At 43.1% G+C, this 20130-nt stretch overlaps 1 protein-coding gene across 1 annotated transcript in view; it reads left to right on the forward strand.

The window, feature by feature from the left end:
• The window catches only part of LOC1271322 (1-acyl-sn-glycerol-3-phosphate acyltransferase alpha), a 41334-nt gene extending 21655 nt beyond the window's left edge, over nucleotides 1-19679 (forward strand). Inside the window, exons 3-4 of the mRNA XM_310097.4 lie at nucleotides 18879-19044; nucleotides 19126-19679. Coding sequence (XP_310097.3) covers nucleotides 18879-19044; nucleotides 19126-19286 — 327 coding nt within the window. The 3' untranslated portion in view covers nucleotides 19287-19679. The remainder of the gene's footprint in view (nucleotides 1-18878; nucleotides 19045-19125) is intronic.
• Nucleotides 19680-20130: the final 451 nt, after the last annotated feature.

The raw sequence follows: 20130 nt of genomic DNA on the forward strand, positions 1-20130 counted from the left end.
AGCTCTTGATTACGCATATCGTGATTACAATTAATTACGCCCCTTTCCTTCTAATGACTAAATTGCTCCAAAGCAATCGCTTTCGTTCGCGCGTGCCCGACGGAAAGAACCACCTCGTTCGACGAAACGGTTCTCTCCAGCTCTCCATTTACTACTGTTTGGAGTGGAAAGTGTATAAATGGGTATGAAATTGCATCAGCAACAACAGCAACGACACGAAGCATGATGTATCCCGTTACGGGTAAAAGCATCTCAATTTGTGACAACGTCAGCGAACCACGTCAGCCACGCTTGCCATTACCCACACAGCCAGTGTGTTGTGTTTGCCAGAAAGGCTTGTTTTACGACGAGCCCGTGCGCGGTTTTCTTTCATCAAGATAAGCAATTCACCTCAATTGCTTATCTTTCACTTCGCTACATCTGAAGGACTGAAGGACTACACACACACACGCTTGCACTTATGAGGCTCCTTGCGGGCTTACCACTTTTGTAATTGAATTAATAGATGTAATCTCTTTCCGGGCCCTGGTTTTGTTTGGGTTGGTTGGTTTGTGTTTGTTAACTTCACGGTGCTGCTGTTCAAGCTTTGCATGAATGTTGTCCCTTTTCTTAGTGTAATTTTAAAGTACACTCCACTTGCTGCGTTGTACAACTTTACCGGCGACAGGCAAGTTGCACTGCCAGTTGAAATTAGCTCATTTTCATGTAGACGTCTGCGATACAGCGTGCTGGAGTTAGGTAAAGCGATTCTCTTTCTTACTCTATTCCATCCCCAGAATGTCTTCGTGAGCGTTGTTTTTTGTCGAACATTTAAAGTCACTTTTCCGTGGGTAATTCCGAGCAAAGAAAGTATGTAACCTGTCTTTGCTCAAAAGTACACGAAGGCAGCGTGGTAGCAATGTCTTCTAAACTTTCCGTTGTAAATCGGCACACAGCCTGGAGGAAACCACAAACGCATAAACATACACCGTACTGAGAGGGAAGGTAGAGACGGTAACACAGAGACGATTCAGTTGCGTTGTAAGTAACGCAAAACTGGAGCAGAAGCTGCAGGGGCAATGAGAATTCGGGTAGGTTTCCCAACAAGGATACATTTTGGGAGGAACTAATTTATTTCTCCACTGGAAGGGTCTTGCGACGATGAAGTCGGATGGCATCTTGGTGTCGCGTAAGATGCTGCTGCTTTCAGGTTTGTTGCCCGTGGAATTTCTGGGCAGATGGCACCACTATGGGTCGAATTCCTACGGTTGCATAATATCGAAATAATGACTAATAAAATAATGACCCTTTTTCTTCCTGCCAAGGGGACCTTTTTGTTGGGAAGATCCTTTCCCGGGTTTGCTTTGGAAAAATCGTGCCCATTAGCGTTTGAGAGCAGGTAGCAGGAAAATTGGGCAAGACAAGTTTAGGCACCAATGAATCTTTGCAAGAAGAACCGTCTCCAAGAAACTATTACTACTGAAAACAACTGAGTGTACTGAGAGCTACCTGGCTGCTTCTAGTTCAGGCGCAGGTGTTGTTAGAATAACATCAGAAAACTGGAAGGAGGCTAATTTCTACTTGGAGAGTGACACTAGAGACGTTATCATGACATGACAACGAGTGCGTATATATCACCGGAAAGAAAAAATACTCAACATTAAAGCAACTCGAACCTTTTCCGGCAGCTTCTAGCGTCCCTTTTCGATGAAGCTCTCGCGTAAATGACAGTACGAATCATAATAAAATAATTGCAAACATCCTTTTTCACGCGTTTTTACCGTTGGAAAGCTGCTGGAAAGCAAGGGGCACTTCAGCGGAAAGTGAACTTCCACCTATCCACCAGCAAAAACGGGTTTGCTTTGGGTTAGCTCCCACGGGAGTACACAGTCGGGCGGGAAAATTATAGGAAATATGACTCGCAACTCGAATGCAAAAGGAGGGTTTTTGTTGGCACTGTTTTCCGAGCAAAAACACTCTCACCTTCACTTTGCCCATTCTGAACTTCCCTTTTAGCGCGGGAGAAAGGTTAGGCTGCGCTTGTTGCCAATGTGGCTCCCGAGTTTCTCGTAACGGGTGAGCCGGGCGTGTAGAAAGCGGCGCTTTTTGTGAGTGTGTTTTTTATTATTATATTTTTGCACGACATGTCTTTTATTGGGTGGAAAGTGGATGTGCGCAACAACCCGTGGTGGAGACAAAAGTATCGCCGGGAAAAGTGTTGTGCGACGAGAAAAGTGATGTTGCGCTAGTGAGCTGGAAAAGTGCGGGCAAATTTGAGGCTTGAAACTGGTGGCATGCCCACTCCCACCTAAACCTTCACTGAGTACAACGCTTTTAGGTGCTGGAGGGACAAGGGCTTTGTTTCATGTTAGGTTGCTAATAAAAACGGTACCGATCGGTGTTTGGGCTGCGAGTTTGAGATGGTTTGGGTTGTATTGCCGTATGATCAAGCACGCTTTTATGTTTGTGTGCGCTATAGAAACACCACATCCTCCCCAGTCACGTCCTCATCGGGGTTGGTGGTAGACGGAAAGGTTGCACAGTACCAGTTTTAATTAAACCCGAGTGTTCCAGCGCACTCATATTTGGGCTATGAACACGGCAAAATTACGGACAAAGTTTTACCCAGGAAAGCTTTTTGGAAAAGTGGTGTGAATAAAAAAAAGCGGTAATGCACTGAAAAATGGCAAGCACTCGCTATGGTTGCCGACGAGTTGAAACTAATTTGTGCGGATTAAAGTTAAAAGGCTTAATCAACAGTTTAACACACACATGGGTCGATCTGCGATGGGTTGAGTTAGCGTGCAGTGAAATTATAAATTGAATTGAACGTTGTAACTATTGTGAATGGTTCAACGAAAAGGAGTGGATTGCATTATACTTGTATTGACGCCTAAATGTAGACTATGCTACCATAATATTAAAGGATAACTTTTTATTACTACATTTTAATTGCTTATAAATGGCTATGTGGTACGAACATTATTTAACCATTATTTTTTCGCTAAGCTCTTACTTCTTGCAGGTATTCTTATTGAGGTATCGATTTTTATGATTTATCGGCTACTAGTCTGAACAAATTAGTCTATATTTAGGCGCATTTATTAAGTTCAAAATTACCATTAGCATATTCCATCATATTGAGCGATTTTTTAAATGAAACCATCATTTTTCACATCCCAAACCTCAACGCTGGGATCACTGCGCTGAATAATGCATCACGAAACTGCACCCTCCGGTCGAGTTGGCGATAAAATATTAACCACTGACAAAGTACATCGTACCATACTGCTGGTGGATTCACTTGCCCAAGGGGCTAGTTAAGAGCTGGACAGGTTGTGTATGTTTCTTTTTCCATCCATCCCAAAATTCTCCACCGTCAGTTTAAGTTGAGAAGCTCTTATATATTATATATTATTCAAAATAGTGAAAAGAACGCGAAAACTCGACATGATGCTTCTGCTAGTGCTGCTGCTGCTGCTGCTGCTACTACACACAAGCAATAAGAGCGCTTCGCTTGAGTGTCTGAGGGTTTTCTCGGTGCAGAAGTAATGCAAATTCGATTATCCTTCGTGGGAAAGTGTTCGACCGATTAGTGTCTGAGTGGTAAATGGTAAAAATCACTTTTCTTTTCTTTTTTTTGGGAAGCAGGCAAAGCGAAAAAAGCGGTAAAAGACACCCCCATTGCGTCTAGTTGGTGTTTGATAAGATGATGTTCTGTTTGGTTCTTTCATGTTTTTTTTGTTGCTATCGCTTCAAAGGCACTTGGCTGTTTTTGCGCTCTACCACCAAGAGGACGTCCTTGCGGCGAGTCAAAATAAATAAAGTTAGCCATTCATCATAAATCTTGACCAAACAAAACACCAAAAACCGAGGGATGCTTTTGATGATTAAGAAGTGCCGAACAGGGGCAAGGTTGCAGGCAAAGAGGCGGCAAAGAAAATTCCTGAGGAAATTGGAAATGTTTTTTTGTTTGTTTGCTTGTGGCAACCCCTCGCCACAAATGGAGTAAATAGCATGACTAGCAGTCTAGCAGCGATAATGTGGTAAAGCTGCACGAAAAAAGAAGTTTATAAAAAACATGGTTTGCAAAAAAACAACATGAAACACAAAATATGAAGAGCATAAAAATGTAATGATCAGCTCTACGCTGGTAATGTAGCGGATGATTTTTTTCATTTTTGTGTGAAATATCGTTCCCTTCTTAAGTTTGAGTCCAGATTTCTAATGGAGAAAAATGGGCCTATGCTTTGGTGTGTGCAGCTGGAACACAGAATCAACGGTGAGGGATGGGTGATTTTTAATGGCAAAATGTAATCTGACCGGGTGAAGCTGTTAAAAAAGCTTAAACAGAAACAAAAAAAGAACAGAAGCGTAAATTAAGAGGAAATTAATCATGAGTTAATTTAACCACAAGGATGTACATATTCCCCCCCCCCCTCAAAGAATGGTGTAAGTTAGAGCAGCAGAGCTTGAGTTTTCTTTTTGTTGATGTGGGATAAAGTCTTGTTGGGGGCAAGATTAATGTTCGAATACTTCTAGATGCTTTGCCTGGTTTTTACCCACTGAAAGTTTGATGAAGCGATGTTTACGATTGTAAGAGCAGTGTTTAATATTGTTTGAAATTATTAAACATTCTTGCTGCCAAAAACTTTCTTAGATACCTATGGAGTTAATTTTCTTTTGCAAGCTTTCCAATAGCAATGCGACTCTGCTTACTCCATCCTGTGAAAAGTGAACCATCAAAGGGTAAAAAGTGTAGCGAAAATTAAATTTTACATCACCTACAGCAATTCGACCGGCAAGTGGGCACTTTTAGGTGCTTCATTTTTGGAACTGAAGTTACATGCAGCCAGCGAGTTAAAGGAAAACTGTGGAGTAAGTTTGCTGCACTAGCCCTGAAGTCATTTACCTCATAGAGCACCAAACCAAAACTGAAGTGATTTTGTAGAATTACGTCCTTCAGTTGGCCATTTTGTGGAAACGTTTGTGTTGTTTTTTTAAAGCACCATGGGAAACAAGTAAGAATGGCTTGAAGTTTGATGTGTAGTGATTAGTTATATTTATTGTACTACTGCATTGCATCAACCCCGATAAATGAAATGAAAATGGGAATTTTATGACATAATTTTAAATAAGTTGCATTAGTACAACAGGTTGCATACTTTATGGCGAACATGCTAAAACCATAGTAAAAAGCGTGTTACAGTCATTTTGTACCAAATCTTGTCCTGTTACCTTAAACCGATCGAATGTCAGTCCCTATTAATTGAATCTACGATGTGCATTTGACTCCATCCACAGTATGGCAGCCTTTTTGATTCCATTCCAAGCACGCATTTGACATTGTGTAGACATCGACATGCTATATTCCACAATTTTGGTCACTTTATTCCAGATGAAGCTATACAAGCATGCATAGTATGCGGTGCCACTCTGGTTGATTCTCTTTAGAAAACCTTATTCGATTTTAATTGATGCGTTTCCATCCTTCAACGGTATTCAATTGATGCGTTTTAAACATAATCCACTTAAAGTCGGTCAATATTTCTACAACTTGAGGTGCGTTGGCTTCCGACGAGAGAGCTGATTTTTGAGAGGATACAGTCGACTGACGAAAGCGTAGCATGGCAAATCATCCGTGTGCGGTAGCTGCCCGGCAGCTACTAGAAAGCTATTATGTATCAAAAGACCTTCGTGTGCGGGCACGATAGATGGCAGTAGATGCTCTGGCTGTTGTAACGAAGGCAAAGCTGTAATTTACTTTACATTGCAATTGCAATTTATGAACGAGAAGCAGGATTTTTGCTACCAAGAGCTACATCCAGTGCTGCCGGTACAGCTTAGAACCAGAAGGATAAACCAATGTCCTTCGGAAGGATCAAGCGGTTGAAGTGTTTCGTATTTCGTACGTTCATGATGCAGTGATGCGGTTCTCTGGTCCGTGTCTTTGTGTCTCTCTCTCTCTCTGTTGGGTGGATTGGTAAAGCAAAGCTGCATGATTTAATTAGGCGGAAAATTTATTGAAATGCTGCTGCAGATGTCCTTCTGATTGAGTTGAGTGAGTCAGCGCGTGGTTTTGTGTGAGTGAGATTTATGAGGTCATTTGGGAAATTGTGTATGATGAGATTGAGCATCTCTGTTCTGCTGTTGAAGGTAAACGTTTTGAACAATTTATAGGGCTATTGGGTATGTTTTCTGTCTAGTATATTTAATGTAAATTGTAAAATAATAAAATAATTTACTTTCAACACTTGATTTACATTTTGCCAGGCGGATTGCACAAATCTAGGCTCAAAAATGTATGCCATTTGCATTACCGGCATACTTTGGCCATTCTTTTCTCTTTTAACCAATTACTAAATGTTGAAAAATTACCCATTCTCTAAAAAGCAAAACTCATTTGGATTACAAACTGTGTACCAATTATAGCGTGATTAAGCAAATCGAGCTTTACTCTTACCCAGCTGAGACTTTTCATTGTTGTTGCTGGGGAGAAAAACAGATTGTCCTAATGACAAATTACTTAGCTTGTTCGTTGATAATAGCAATTGTAATTGTAGCTGCGTTCTCTCTCGTTCTTCGATTCACGCTGTATCAGCTCCCTTTAGTAGCTATTTTTTCCTTCGCGCAAAGGAAGAAACGAACAACAGCCCCCTTGTTTGAAAGTTGGCCCATTTTTCCGCATCGACAGGTGCAGTGGCGCAAATGACCACCACGGACCAATGGCCGGTCCTGCTCGAGTGATGTGGAAACAAAGACAGTATGGTTTAGTATTCATCCGGTGCGTTCCCACTTTCGCCTGGCTTCATTTTCGGTACCTTCGCTTTAATTGGCCACCGGATGGGATGGAACTCGGGCGAGCGAGAAGGTGGTTATATTTCTTTTATTACATTTCGCTCCGTCTGCTTTGTGTTGATTATCCTGCCCTGGGGTTTTTGACCAATATGGGGAGCAGGACACTGAGTATGCGAACACCAGCGAAAACGCTTTCTGCTGCTGTAACTATGCCATGCATAATTAATTAAATAATTAAGACCTTTGGGAGGGTAACAGAACAAGTGAAATGGTGGGGAAATGGCGCGGAAGGAGACATCATTTTCTTTCCAGTGTTTTAATTTATGTTGATACCGGCTGCTACTGTAGGAAAGAAAGTATACAGGGCTACGGTTTCAGTGAAATGATTGAAGCACACAAACACATTGGATAGATTTGTTTGGGGTGAATATCACCACCCCACACACACACACACGGTTTCCTAAAGTAATGGAACGGATTAATCGGTCGGTTTGCGGCATACCAAAGCATACTGGAAGAATTTCAACGAACACGGAAAGATGAGACTAGAGTGAGCTACAAAGAGAGTGCATAGAAAATCCAGTAAAAAATATCATCTTTTTGCAAAGCACTTCAGGGAAAGCAGGACGATGTAGTTGTAAATTGAAATGTTTACCACCAGCTTCCAGTTTAAAGAGCTTGCTTCCGCCGACCGGTTTTTGCGCGCCTGGTTATGAATCGCATGAAATTATAACACTCAACGCACCAGGAAGTATACCAGCGAGAGAGAAACCGGTTTACATAGGTTTACCCACCCGTCAAATCCAATAACCACAACGCACCGTGCAGGCCGTATTCGTATGGTCACGCAGTCGACGGCATTCCCCGGACCGGTACCATGAATGGGGTTTAAATATTTTTCATTCCACTTAAGAGGATCCCGTAAATTGTGCTCATCGTGCTTCCGGGATGTAACGCAAAGGCAACCGAACGGCACGGATACATTCTGTCTGATAATAATCTCTATTAAAAATACAATGAAACGGGTGAAAAAAGGGGAGTTCAACTGGCCAAAAAAACTGGGAACGAACACAGTTGAAACAGTGATCTAAGAGAAGGAGAGAGATTTTACTGTGATTGATATTGCAGGGGCTCTGCACAGTATACGGGAATTTCCGCAGGAAAATGAAAGTAATAATTTGACAACAAATAATAAAAGTGTTTTAATCAAAAGCTGCATCCTACAACAGAAAAGCAGTTGAACAGATCGGTAAAAATCAAAAGTATGACAAATTGCATACTGTTAGGCGAAGTAGAATCGTTCTAGCGCCTAAATACATGCAATTTGTAGAGTAAAACTGGTTTGTTACATTTATTTTACTATAAAATTTATTTCTACCTCATTTTAATGGTGGAATTGAAGCAAAATTTCTTATTCAAGATCCCTGCAATACTAAAACGTTGCTTAGAACTACATTCACTCACATGTGAGCACTCAGCCGTTCCGAATATGCCCTATGCTGCCAAATCCCTGCGAATCCTTGGGTATCAACGATGGATTAAAATTTTCCAATTCCTGCCTCCTGTAAGCTTCGCCCCCGTCCCAAGCAGTTTAGCAGCAACCACAACACTGTACGAAACGAAAAATGTTACCGGTAATAGTCCAACCATGAAATGGAAATAGAAATTGGTAGTGAAAATAAACTCTCGCTCGCTATGGCTTCCGCAGTGCGTGGGATGACATTTTCTGGGGCGCCCCCAAAAAGTGACCAAGAACGAGGGAAAGGGTTTTGGAAGCAAAGTGTTTGAAAAGTTAATTTGATCATGGTATTATGAATAAAATTAAATCATAAAGTAACACCCGAACCCGTTCATATGGCGTTGGTAAGGATTCGAAAATTACAGGGACGGCGACAATGCTGAGGTTGTCTTGTCTGCCGAGGGTTGTTTCGTTGGACAATAAGATCCGGTCCGAAAATCGACAAAACTGGACAATGACGTGCAAAAGGATTAAAGTACTCTTAAAGGATAGTTTTTCGGTCCAGAATCAGTTCCAGATATTGGTACCAGAAAGCATATGGCACCCGGCACAAACCCATTCAACGTCATCCCCATATCACCATGGATACAACAGCGTTACGTCAATCTGTACCAATCTATAGCAGAATCAACTTGACTGAAGGATTAATTTCATCCATTCGTTCCAATCATCCGAACGCCGAACGCAGTTTATGGGTTGAAAAGTTAGCAAACCCGATATGATTGATTGCTTTGCGGCCACAGCACCACGAGGTGTGATTAGTGAGCAAACGTGAATTCATTCACTCTTGTGGCTGCCAAAAGAGAGGCCGCGTAAGAGGTAGACCCTTGAGATGGGTTTTATTTGCAGCAAACAACGGCTTGTCGACAAAAAGAGGCTGGTGTCCTGTTATATATTTTCTTCTGCTTTTTTTCTTCCTCCCAACAGTCCGGTAAACGGTCAGTTTAATTTAATCCCATCAGCACCAACGATGATGGTGGATGGACCACGGTAGCCACGGTGTTTATTCGGTTTCCGGTTTCTTCCTTTATTTTGTTCACGGGTTGAAGGGTTTGATAAGAATGTAGTGTGCGACGACTGTGAAACGATACTCGTTTTGCAAAAGCACGAGAAAACAATCGCCCTTACTGCTGCCCACTGTGTTGGTGCCCGATGATACGAACAGAAACTATTCCAACACATCGCTTCAATTGCTCTCCTGAGGGGAAAAAGGGGTTTTGTTGTGAGGTTGGCATCGAGGCACGTCCCTTTTTCCGGTCCGTTCTGCAGGCTTGTTTCCTTGTTTCTTGCGCCCAGCTATGCCCATACTCGGGGGGCTCATTTTCTTGTGCCGGGCTCTGTACGTTTGCAACAGGAAAATGGGGACGTGTTTATCTGCTGTAAAGCATGCGAGAGTAGGAAAGGAAACCTTGCAGGGTGGGTTTGAGTTAGACAATAAACAGAAAATTATTTCCACTTTTTCCGTTTCGTTTTGCTGCTTTTTTGTTTGTCCCAGCCATGGCTGTGTTTCTCATTGCTTGCTTTTTCCTTTGTAATTCATTTGATTGGCAAGGTGATAGTTTGGTTCATGGCCTTTTGCACACACTTCCTGCGTCTCCAGTTGAACGTTTTTCTTCGCTTCAAACTCATCCATCTACCGAGATCAGAATCAGTCTTGGTAAATTGTTTCTTTCATTCGAGCATCCGTTTTCGAGGCTACAAAGAGGAACTGTCTTCCTCATCAGATTCTCCTATTGCCTGATTGCTAGCTGGTTGTGCTACAGGCGCACTAACGAGATGCGTTTTGTGAGGGAGTCTTCTGGCTGGTACCGTTCTAGTGGAATGAATTTTACTTTGTCTTTGCTACATTGTGAAAAGAGCGACGATGGCAAAACGCCACGGGTGAGATAGTATCGTACCAGTGCAGTCGATCTACTGCCAAAAGGCACTGACTGCAAGAAGGTAGCTGGAGCGTTGATTCATTAACTCGAAAGGGCAGACAATGTAGTCGTTGAAGCGGCGGGATATTATTTATGTCCAGCAGTGAGCAGGCCACTGTTAGCGCAAGACAATTGACGATAAACTGTACCAGGCTGATCATTAAATGGACGATGATGGTGGTACTGAAATTGTTGCACAATGTTCTCTCTACTGTAAGAAAATTGTATGTTTTTTTTCGGTAAAATACGAGTAAAACTAAACGAAACAATATTCTGACAACAAAAAGCGCCTAAAGTTATGCAATCAGGTGAACAAAATATCGCTAGCATCGCACAGACTTCAACTTGCGGCTGAAGTTAGGCAATCTGACAAAAATATGTTTATTGTCAGCATCTCATTATGGCACTTAATGAATGATATGTTCTTTGCCTACTTTAAGGCGCATTGTTTCCAAGGAACAGGTCAATAGATAGTCAATTGTAGTTATCACTAAAACAAATGATTAATATTAGTGATTAGCAGTCAATTCACCTTGACAGGGGGTAATCGATAATCTAGTTTCCGTGTCGTTATTACCAACACGCCTTACTCTATAACCACATTACCAAATGCTTCCTGGTGACCTGGTAATGCACTAGCAAAGCCAGCAATGAAGCCATGTGAAATGGCCCAGAAGTGGCCACTAGTCGTGACTCTCGTCGCAATCAACTATCGCATTTCTCGCCTCGCCAACGCTCATGCTTTCTTCGCTTTGTGCAATGATTTAATGCCATTTCTTTTTTTCTTTCTTTTTCATACACTTCCCATATGAGTTTGTATTCGTTTTTTGCTCCTTGAGCCAATTGCTTGGATGTGGGGGAGATCTGGGAACAGCAACAGCAAAAACACGCCCATACAATCCCAGCCTCTGAGTTATCGTCTTACTGACGCCATCCAGAGGGTCTTTCTGCAGATCTGTACCAACATCAACGCCACGGAACGATGGTGCCAACATGCTGCGTTTATTTAATCAAACAATTGTCGCCGGTCGACAACAACACGTCCAGCAGCAGGACTTTGTGGCCGCAGGCGACGAACAATGCATAATCCTGCTGGATACAGTGTGGAAAGTGTGTTCATTGCGCTCGGTCGTTCCTGCATGCCTTGAAGCACGATGACGACCAAGGCTGCAGGACGGGACCTGATGCAACGGTGGTGTAAGTGCATGGTAATGGTGTGCTGCTGCACTTGACCCGTACCCCAGCCCTTAATACAGTCCATCTTTATTTCCCTTCTTTCCATGTGCGCAGTGGTTCCGGGGGCATCGCTCGTAGCAGTGCAGTAAATCGAGTGAAATCCACTGAAACTCAGGGTATTTAAGTTTTACGATTATTACTATTGCGTTTTAGAAATGTGGGGGGGCTGGTGGCCTTGCTCGGTGCATTACCTCGGGGTTTCTTGCAACATAGAGTCCACACAGGGTCAAGCGATGATGAGCGAGTAGCTTTGCTGAGGGTATTTATTAAGCTTTGTTTGGGGAAAAGATTCATAAAGAAAGTAAGTTTCAAACATGGTTTTGGATCAACTTGTGACATTTGTTCATATTCAGTGACGGAAAGTTCCAAGCATAATTTTGCGCCAGGCCAAAATCCGATCAATTAATTACGCTATCGGATTTCTCACACCCTCGTTGAAGGGTCTAGCAGCGCCTTTTGTTGCGTCCCTGTAAAATGTCCCCCATGCGGGATGGATGCACGGCGTAACAAGAGCACAGCTTCGGGCACCCCATGAAATGGGTAGGAAAGTGATTTACATACGTATAAAATTACTACATGAAACGAGCATAACGGGGGCCACGATGAGAGCGAGAGATAAAAACAAACACGACCAACACGTGCAAAACGTGGCGATGCATGGCAGGGAAAATGACACTTTTTTCGACAGCCATAAAGCGTCAGATAAGAATCATAAAACAACGATAAGCCGTAGCGCTTGGGATGGTAATTTCCATTTTCCAAAAGGTGTCATTACAAGGCTGAGGAAACGTTTCGCGAGGAAGCGAAAACGAGTGGCTGTAGTGTGCGGTGTCGAGTGCTCTCCGGGTACGGTGAGAGCACTCAGCGGAATGACTCATTTTCTGGGGGCTTGCGATAGTCCTCAGTGAAGATTCACGTCCTCCTGGGGAGGGCGTTAGAGAGTGGCATTGAAAGCTTCGGACTTAATTATACGCATATTTGAAATAATATAATTTCACCACGCATCACTCCCCAAGAGCTGCAGTCGGAGCGTCAGTTGATGCGCATTCCCTCAGGGCTGCCGTGTTGGTGCGCTTCGATGTCCTTGCCTGGCAAAGCGCCAATCACACCGACAGTCGAGTCGTTAGTCAATCGCATCCAAACGCGGCGATGGTGGTGGTGGTGGTGTTGAAAAATTAGCATTAGCACGCACATACACAGCGCTCAAACCCTCCTCGGTGGCCACATCGTCCAAATCACAGTCACGTGCGTCGACGCCCGGTGAATCGATTCGAAATTGTACGCCAACATGAACTTCCGGTGGAGGGCGTTTGTGCCGAAGACGATGGAGACCGTGCCGGAGTGTGAGCGGCTGCGAACGAGGTGCGTTTATGATGGTATCGTAACAAAGTATGAGCACCGATGCACACAATCGGTGTCTTTTGAGCAGGATCGGGGAACAGAAACGGAGAGGGTCGTTGGACCCCTTTACCCCCGAAGCCGTGGAAGAAATTTCCAATGAAGAGGGGGGAAACCAATGGTTGGTGAGGGGACGACCGGTTGTAGCATAATTAACCCAATAAAAGTCCCGAACAAAACGCGAGTGGGGTGGGGTGGCTTCGCACTGGCACTGATAATAACGTAAACAAATTTGCCGCCGATAGTGATCTTTCGTTACGTTCGTCTTTTCGGTGGACGAACGCCACTGGTGAAACCGGAGCGAAACCGGAGGGACGAGATTTATCCTTTCAATGGCTTGGGTTGAAGCGTTTGTGTTTGGTCCTTCGAACCGGATGGGCCGGGTGTTTGAGTTTTAGTGGTGTTTGTTTGTTTTTTTTTCTTTTGTGAGTTTGGTTTTGCAATCACTGTAAAGGTAGTCGTAGTCGGTAAAACTGGCAAATCTAAAGGGGGAAAACTGGTCGTTGTTGTTGTTGTTGCTGTGTCGGGTTTGAACGAAGGCACAGAGAGCGGTATCCACTGGCTTTTATGTTACCACAGGATAACAAACTACCAAACTGTGGGGACCCTGTACGATTGACTCTGTTCCACAAGAGCATCGTGCCGCATCGTGAAAGTTCAACCGAAAGTGTTTGCCCATTTCCGGTGAGTGTGGATGTGTGTTGGTGTGTGCGTTTTGGGCAAAGGTTGAGGTGGTTTGAGAGCAAATATTTGGTTCATCGTTGATACCCCGGGTTCACCTGTAGATAGCTCAAAATGGGTAAACTTTAAAGAGAGTTTGATAAGCGTAGCATTATGTTTTGCGATACAAAAGGGGTTTGTGGTGAGTTGTCACGCTAAAATAATTGTTTGCTTTTAGGGTCGTGACATTGAGAATAAAGTAGTTAGTAATACAATAGAGCACAAAAGGTCTAAGAGTTGAACATTATGGAAAAATGTATGAAAATGGGTAAAAAAAAGCGTTAATATTTCATATTGCATAAATGTAGGCGTTTATTTAACAAATACGCCTGAAGGTATGCAATAGTACAAACTGGCTATTCGTGTATTGATATATTCTTATTGCCTATAAGTAAATAAGCAATTCCCATTTTGACTTGTTTCATCTCGAAATGCTTGCCCCTTTTACACCTCCCCAACTCTTACCACCAACCATTCACAGTTCTAATTTACACACGAAACTTGATTATCTTGTCAAAACAGTTGCCAATTAATACTTTCACTCCCGTTCCCCGTTCTTTTGCTAATCGTTTGAGGTCAGCAGAAAACAGGAAGCGCCTCGGGGGAAAACTTTTTGCCACCCCGTCCTACTGCTTCCCTTGGCATGATTGTATGTCTTCCTTGAAACGATAAAGGCGCTACGAAAACTAAGTCGTTTTCATGCGTTCTTCATCACATCTTTCAACCAGCTTGTATCTTATTTAAGCTCCCTTTCTTTACCCCAGTACAACCCTTTCTTTGTGTTGGATAGTTTCTGGAAGTTTCTTACCCTTTTCAGTATGAAAGTGGAATAGTAAATTAAAATGCCACTCTCCTGTCCTCACTGCCCTTCATCCGGTCAGCTATACGTGACGATACTGGATGGGCAGTATTCATCACTATTTTCCACACCCCTTCCTACCCATGCTTGGGGAATGTTGCTGATTATTATTTATCAATTTTGCACCACTTGCTTCGCTTTACCTTCTGTCGGCCGACAAGGCCAGGAAAAGCCTTTTGGGACCGGAGCCTACAAAACTTTGCAGCGTGTTAGTGGGTAAAACTTTTCCATCAGCTCAGCATGGTCCTTTATTTTGGCGGCTGTCCTTTGGGTTCGTTTATCAAACGATCGTTCTTCGATTAGGCAACCGAGGGCTTGGCTTGGCGGCAGAAAAGGTGGAGGTAAAACTGCCAAACTAGCACGAGTGCGTCGTAATGTTGAATGATATATTTCTTAAGTACCACTTTTGGATGTGCGTAGCACCGGACTGTGAGTGTGCCTTCGACGTGGTAATAAATATCAAATTCAAATCAAGGCTGAACAGGGTCGGGCTTTCCCGTGGTGCCCTCCTGCTTGCCTTTCGTAAAAGCCAAACGCTTCTCGTTGAGTGAAGCGGATTTACACGCATGGAAAACGCGAGTAGTCGGGTTTATCTAGAACTCCACATCAACCGAAAACCGCGAAGCACGCAAAACTGTAACCAAAACAGACACTTGCGAGAGATTCGAAGTGGTTGAAAAGAGGGGAACATAAAGGGGATGTGGAACATAAAACATCTTTTTTCGAAAGCGGAAAACCAATGTGGAAGAATGGGAACAACTTGAGGATCGTGAATGGAATGCATAAAAAGCGCGGGTTTCCCCAACAGCTCGTGGCGTGTTTTCTTCTGCCATTTGAGTACCCAAGGGGACGCTGGTTTGGTGGAGCAGTGTGGTATGCTGACTGAAAGAATGTTGCTTTATGCGTATATTAAAGAGGACAGAAGCTTTTTGTTAAGAGTCAAAGCGTGGTGAGCATCAGATGTTGCCGAAAATGGGACTCAGTTGTTATTATTCTGGAAGAGTTAGATTTGATATAAACAACATCATAGAGATCTTTCAAGTTTCGTGTAAATATTATCATTTAGAATATAGTTTGGTTGAAAGTGCCGAATATATTGTTATTAACGTTTTTTTGTGGCGTTATGAAAGCATACATTTAGGCGTGTAATATGGAATTTCATAATAATATTATAAAACGCCCAAAAGTATGCAAGTTACATATAAAAACGTAAGGAACGAGCATATGTGTTTGGTTTAAAGAGCGTATTATTGTCGTTGGGACTGTTTATTATATTTCTCCTTCAATTTGGAGAATGGGAGACAAAGACACATGCATCCAGCAGCGTAAAAAAATATTCCGATAATGCGCTTCATATTACGCATCAAATGGAGCAAAAGTTTTCTCCTTTGCTATCCGGCCGCTCCATCATGCGTCGAACGCAGTGTTGACCTCGTTTGGTTGCGAAAAAATATTGGAAACAGTTAGTCCCCATCTTTACCGGGCGCAAAGGATGAACAACTTTTACCCCTCTCCGGTGCCATGCATTACCGGAACAGGGGCCGATTGATGCGTGTTCTATTGATGAAGCGTAGAGAAATGGGTAATTTTGAGGGAAAAGAAAATCTTAAACCGTTGTGAAATCAATGGAACAATTACTGTTCCTTTTTTCTTTCTTTCCTTGCTCCGTTGCTGCTTACATTTATGGAGAAAACTTTTCGCCCGCCCGGGTAAAACTAGTGAAGCTTGGTGAACGCACTTCGTATCTAGCCCAGAATCTATCGACCATCTAGGATCTATTTTGCTAAGCCACCGTGACCGTGCCGTGGTGCCGTAGCACCTGAAAGATTTGGAAGTCTTCTCTCCTTGACACTGTTTTCTCCTGCTGAGACCTTCCCGCAGTTTCGGGCCCGGGTTTCGGAGCGCTGCGTTTGCTGAAGATGGTGCAGATAAAAAGTAATGTTTAATCAATGTGGCAATATGGCGAAGCGATTTAGATGGAGATAGAAACAGCATGGTTCACTGTGCGGCGGTGGTCCTAATGGTGTTTGCCTGCCGAGTTCTTGAGTGTTATTAAAGGTGCATTTGGAGGAAATTTAGCAAAACGAGTCGCTAGGCCAGCGATAAATCTCACCAGGATGATGGTGTAGCAGAAGGTTTCGAAAGCCGGCACGAGGTCGCTTTATAATGGTTAATCGATGTGAGGGCTCAATGGAATGGATGTTTATAGTGTCGATTTGGAGTTGAACGATCGTTTCCGGGGAAGCGGGGAGAGCGTTTTAGTATCATTAGCCATACCCCGTACCGTGCTTGTTAAGGAAGGGAAAGGATTTTCTTGAAACATTTGTAGTCGTACCAATCGTTTAGATTGTACGACGTGATCTTGTGATCGAAGCTAATGACGCAATTCAAAAATGTCTATCAAACGTGTTATCATTTGCTGGATAGGATATCTATTCCATAAAAAAAGAATATTTAGACGAAGACATCACTCAAAGTGACACCCTTTTAAAGTTCACTGACAGGATCGTGAGCTTGTGACGTTCCAAGTTTACGTTCGAAATTTGCACTTCGTCACCCACATCGTCGTTCCGGTGTCATAGACTGCCGCGAAGGGACTCCCCGAAGGTTAACGATCCTGAATCAAGCCTCACAAACGGACTGTAACTGAAGGGCAAGCAGTTTTTTTGTACATTCGCTTCCCTCTTGGCGTTGCTGCCGGTTAACACGCAACCGTTCAGTACCCAAACTAACCCCACAAACATTGGGATGAGAAGATCGTGGAGAATCGAAACGTTCCGGTGAGTAAACATATACAGTCCTCGAGGTTAAAGGTTCTTCCTGTTCTTCTTCATTTTTTTTTCCTTTTCGAGGAAAGTAGTAGAAATTTAAAAGTAGCAAAAACACCTGTCGGAGAGCACTGAAAACTAACGCAACCAAAAAAAGGGTGATGTCTATCAAACACAAACCTTCATCAGGGTGGTTAGGCATTCTGTTAACACGCTCGTTTTTTGTTGTCTGTTTTTTGGTTTCGTTTTTTGTGCAAATTTATCCCAAACCGTACGGAACGAAATGTTTTTCTTTGCCTCAGAGCACTGATTTTCGAACATTGCGAGCGTTTGTTCTTGAACTTGAGAAAGCAAAATAGCACCGCATTCGCAAAACAAACATAACCACAGCGTGTCGGCTTTCGGCCACGAGCCACGAGTTTTCAGCCGGTTTCGGTTGGCGGGTTTGTAGCAACATGAGTTTTGTTCGTTTTGTTTCTAGCGCACCGCAAAATGCGTTGCTGTTCCTTTGATAGCCGGAGCGGGTATCGTGTTCCGTTTTCTTCCACGAACAAGGATAGGTTTGTATGTTTTTGCGCCGTACCCGGTCAATCGAACATTCAATGATGTTCATGAAGATGTCCTTTCTCCACCTTCCCTTCTGTCGATTAAAGCCGTCCCCGCATTGATGTTGCCAAAAGGAAAAGGACAACCAAAACCAGCATCATCTTTCGCATCCAGTGGCTTATGTTGTTCGAAATGATTGATGAAAAAAGAAGGAAGATGAAAGAAGGAAAAAAATGAAGTAAAACAAAACTGCCTGTACAAGGGCCGTGCTGGCTAATAAAATATTTATTCAAGAGGGTGTAATATGAAATAATAAAAATTTATAGAGACATACATTTTGCATTGCCCTTTTTTGTTGTTGCGCAATGGCCAGCGATGGTGGCGAGATGGATGAGGGAGGCGAAACATGCTGTCGAGAGTAACGACAGTATCGAAATTACTTGCTCTCGGACGTTTGTTTCGTTTTTATGCTTGAGTATTTGGTAATCGAGCCGAACGGGTGGGGTCCGTAAGTGAAGAGAGCAATTGGATTCGAATTAAGATGTGTTACGACCGATCGGTGTGAGAAATTGTGTGGTTGATGTAACATATTTAGGATATTATGTTTTTTTTACTGTTCTACTCAAAGTATGTCAATTAATGTATGTTAAATACAAAGTTTCAATGATTGAGCTCGCTTCAAAGTGTCAAAACGGTTGAAAATATTAAATTGTTATGTACTTTGCATAACATCAGGCGCATCAACAGAGCATATGCATAAACATATATTTGCATTTTTCCTTGTTGATTGTATGCATGCTTTGGTATTTAAATTAAAAAAATATTAATGCCAGGCTACATTGATCGCACTCGCAAGTGTAATTTCGATAATCACTAGCGCATCTGGCGGCGGCTGGTGGAAGCTTTTTTTAGTCATCGAGGGAATAGTCATGCCGAATCTCAAAATTAGGTAGTTTTTTCATAGTTTTTTGTCATGAAAATGAATGCAATGCGTACAGGACATGTGCAACTACCTTTAAGAAAACAAATCGGCGCACTAAAGTTATGCTAAAGCGATCAATGAGAAACAGGTACTAGCCCGTCGGTGCATGCAAAATTCAACATAATAACCCTTGCTTTGGCTTCTCGGTCCACAGGCAAAGCTGCTCTTCTTCCCCGAGGGTACGCGCGGCAACGGTGACAAGCTGCTGCCATTCAAGAAGGGATGCTTCCACGTCGCCGTCGAATCGCAAGCCTTCATTCAACCGGTGGTCATTTCGAAGTACCATTTTTTGAAATCCAAAGCGAAGATCTTTAAACGAGGTAAGGTGACGGGGTTAGGCTCCACAGTTTGACCATTTGCGGGCATTTAAGGCTCTAATCGCTACTGTTGCTTGTTTGTAGGGCAAAATATCATCAAAATTCTACCGGAAGTGTCCTGCGCGGGCCTTTCCAAGGACGACATTCCAGCGCTGATGGAACGGGTACAGAAGATGATGCAGCGGGAGTACGAACAGCTGTCGGAGGAGTCCCTTTCGATCAACAATATTAGTGAGGTGCATTAGACTCAGCGATTGGCGGTGGGTCTCCTCAGGCTCTGTACACGTGCAATACAAAACAATTGACCTGGGCAATGAATGTTTTAGGGGTTTAGGAAAAGAAATCAAAAGCAGAAAAGACAGAGAGGAATGCTGTCACCAAGTGCTTTTTTCCAGGTATGGGAAGAAGTAGACAGGTTTACCAATATCATCATCATCGCCTTATCGCTACCGGATAGACAGTATAAAACAAACCTCCTCATTGAACAGAGAGCTTAGTAGTGGCGATTAGCGTTCGGTTTTTGTATTTACCGGGATGTGTGAATTTAAGTTATGTCTCTTCCACAGTCCATTTTTTTCCCCTTCCAACAGGCACCTTTAGTTATTGAAGATTGAAAAAATACGGCTAGCCAGTGTAGCAAGCACGAAGATGTGAAGATGTGCACGAGATGTGAACGAATCGCGCAACGTTTATTTTCCTAACTTCCTCCGAGACTCTATATTGTTCCTGTAGTTTAAGGGCACAGTGAAAGCGAGATGGGAAGGAAGATCCAGATTATCAGGTGTTTCGGTGCGGGTTTAAAGTTGTTTCAAGTCCAAGGAAGCTATCAATCAATCACGAGGTGAAGGAGGACTGTGAAGCAATATATCGGGAAAGAGAGGCAGTGGCTTGTAAATAGCGTACAAAGTACAGTAGTTTTGGAATTTTATTCAAGAGAGCATACTAGGGTTTAGGATGACGAAGGGTCGGGTAAGATGTCACTAGGTTGACACCAAACAAAACAAAACGGGAAGAAACAAACGTGTAAGTGTGCGTCGTACTATGGGGACGGTGACAGCGGCGTCACTCTTTTGCCGTACGCTCTATGTG

The sequence above is a fragment of the Anopheles gambiae genome, chromosome 3, assembly GCF_943734735.2.
Source record: "Anopheles gambiae chromosome 3, idAnoGambNW_F1_1, whole genome shotgun sequence".
NCBI lineage: Eukaryota > Metazoa > Arthropoda > Insecta > Diptera > Culicidae > Anopheles > Anopheles gambiae.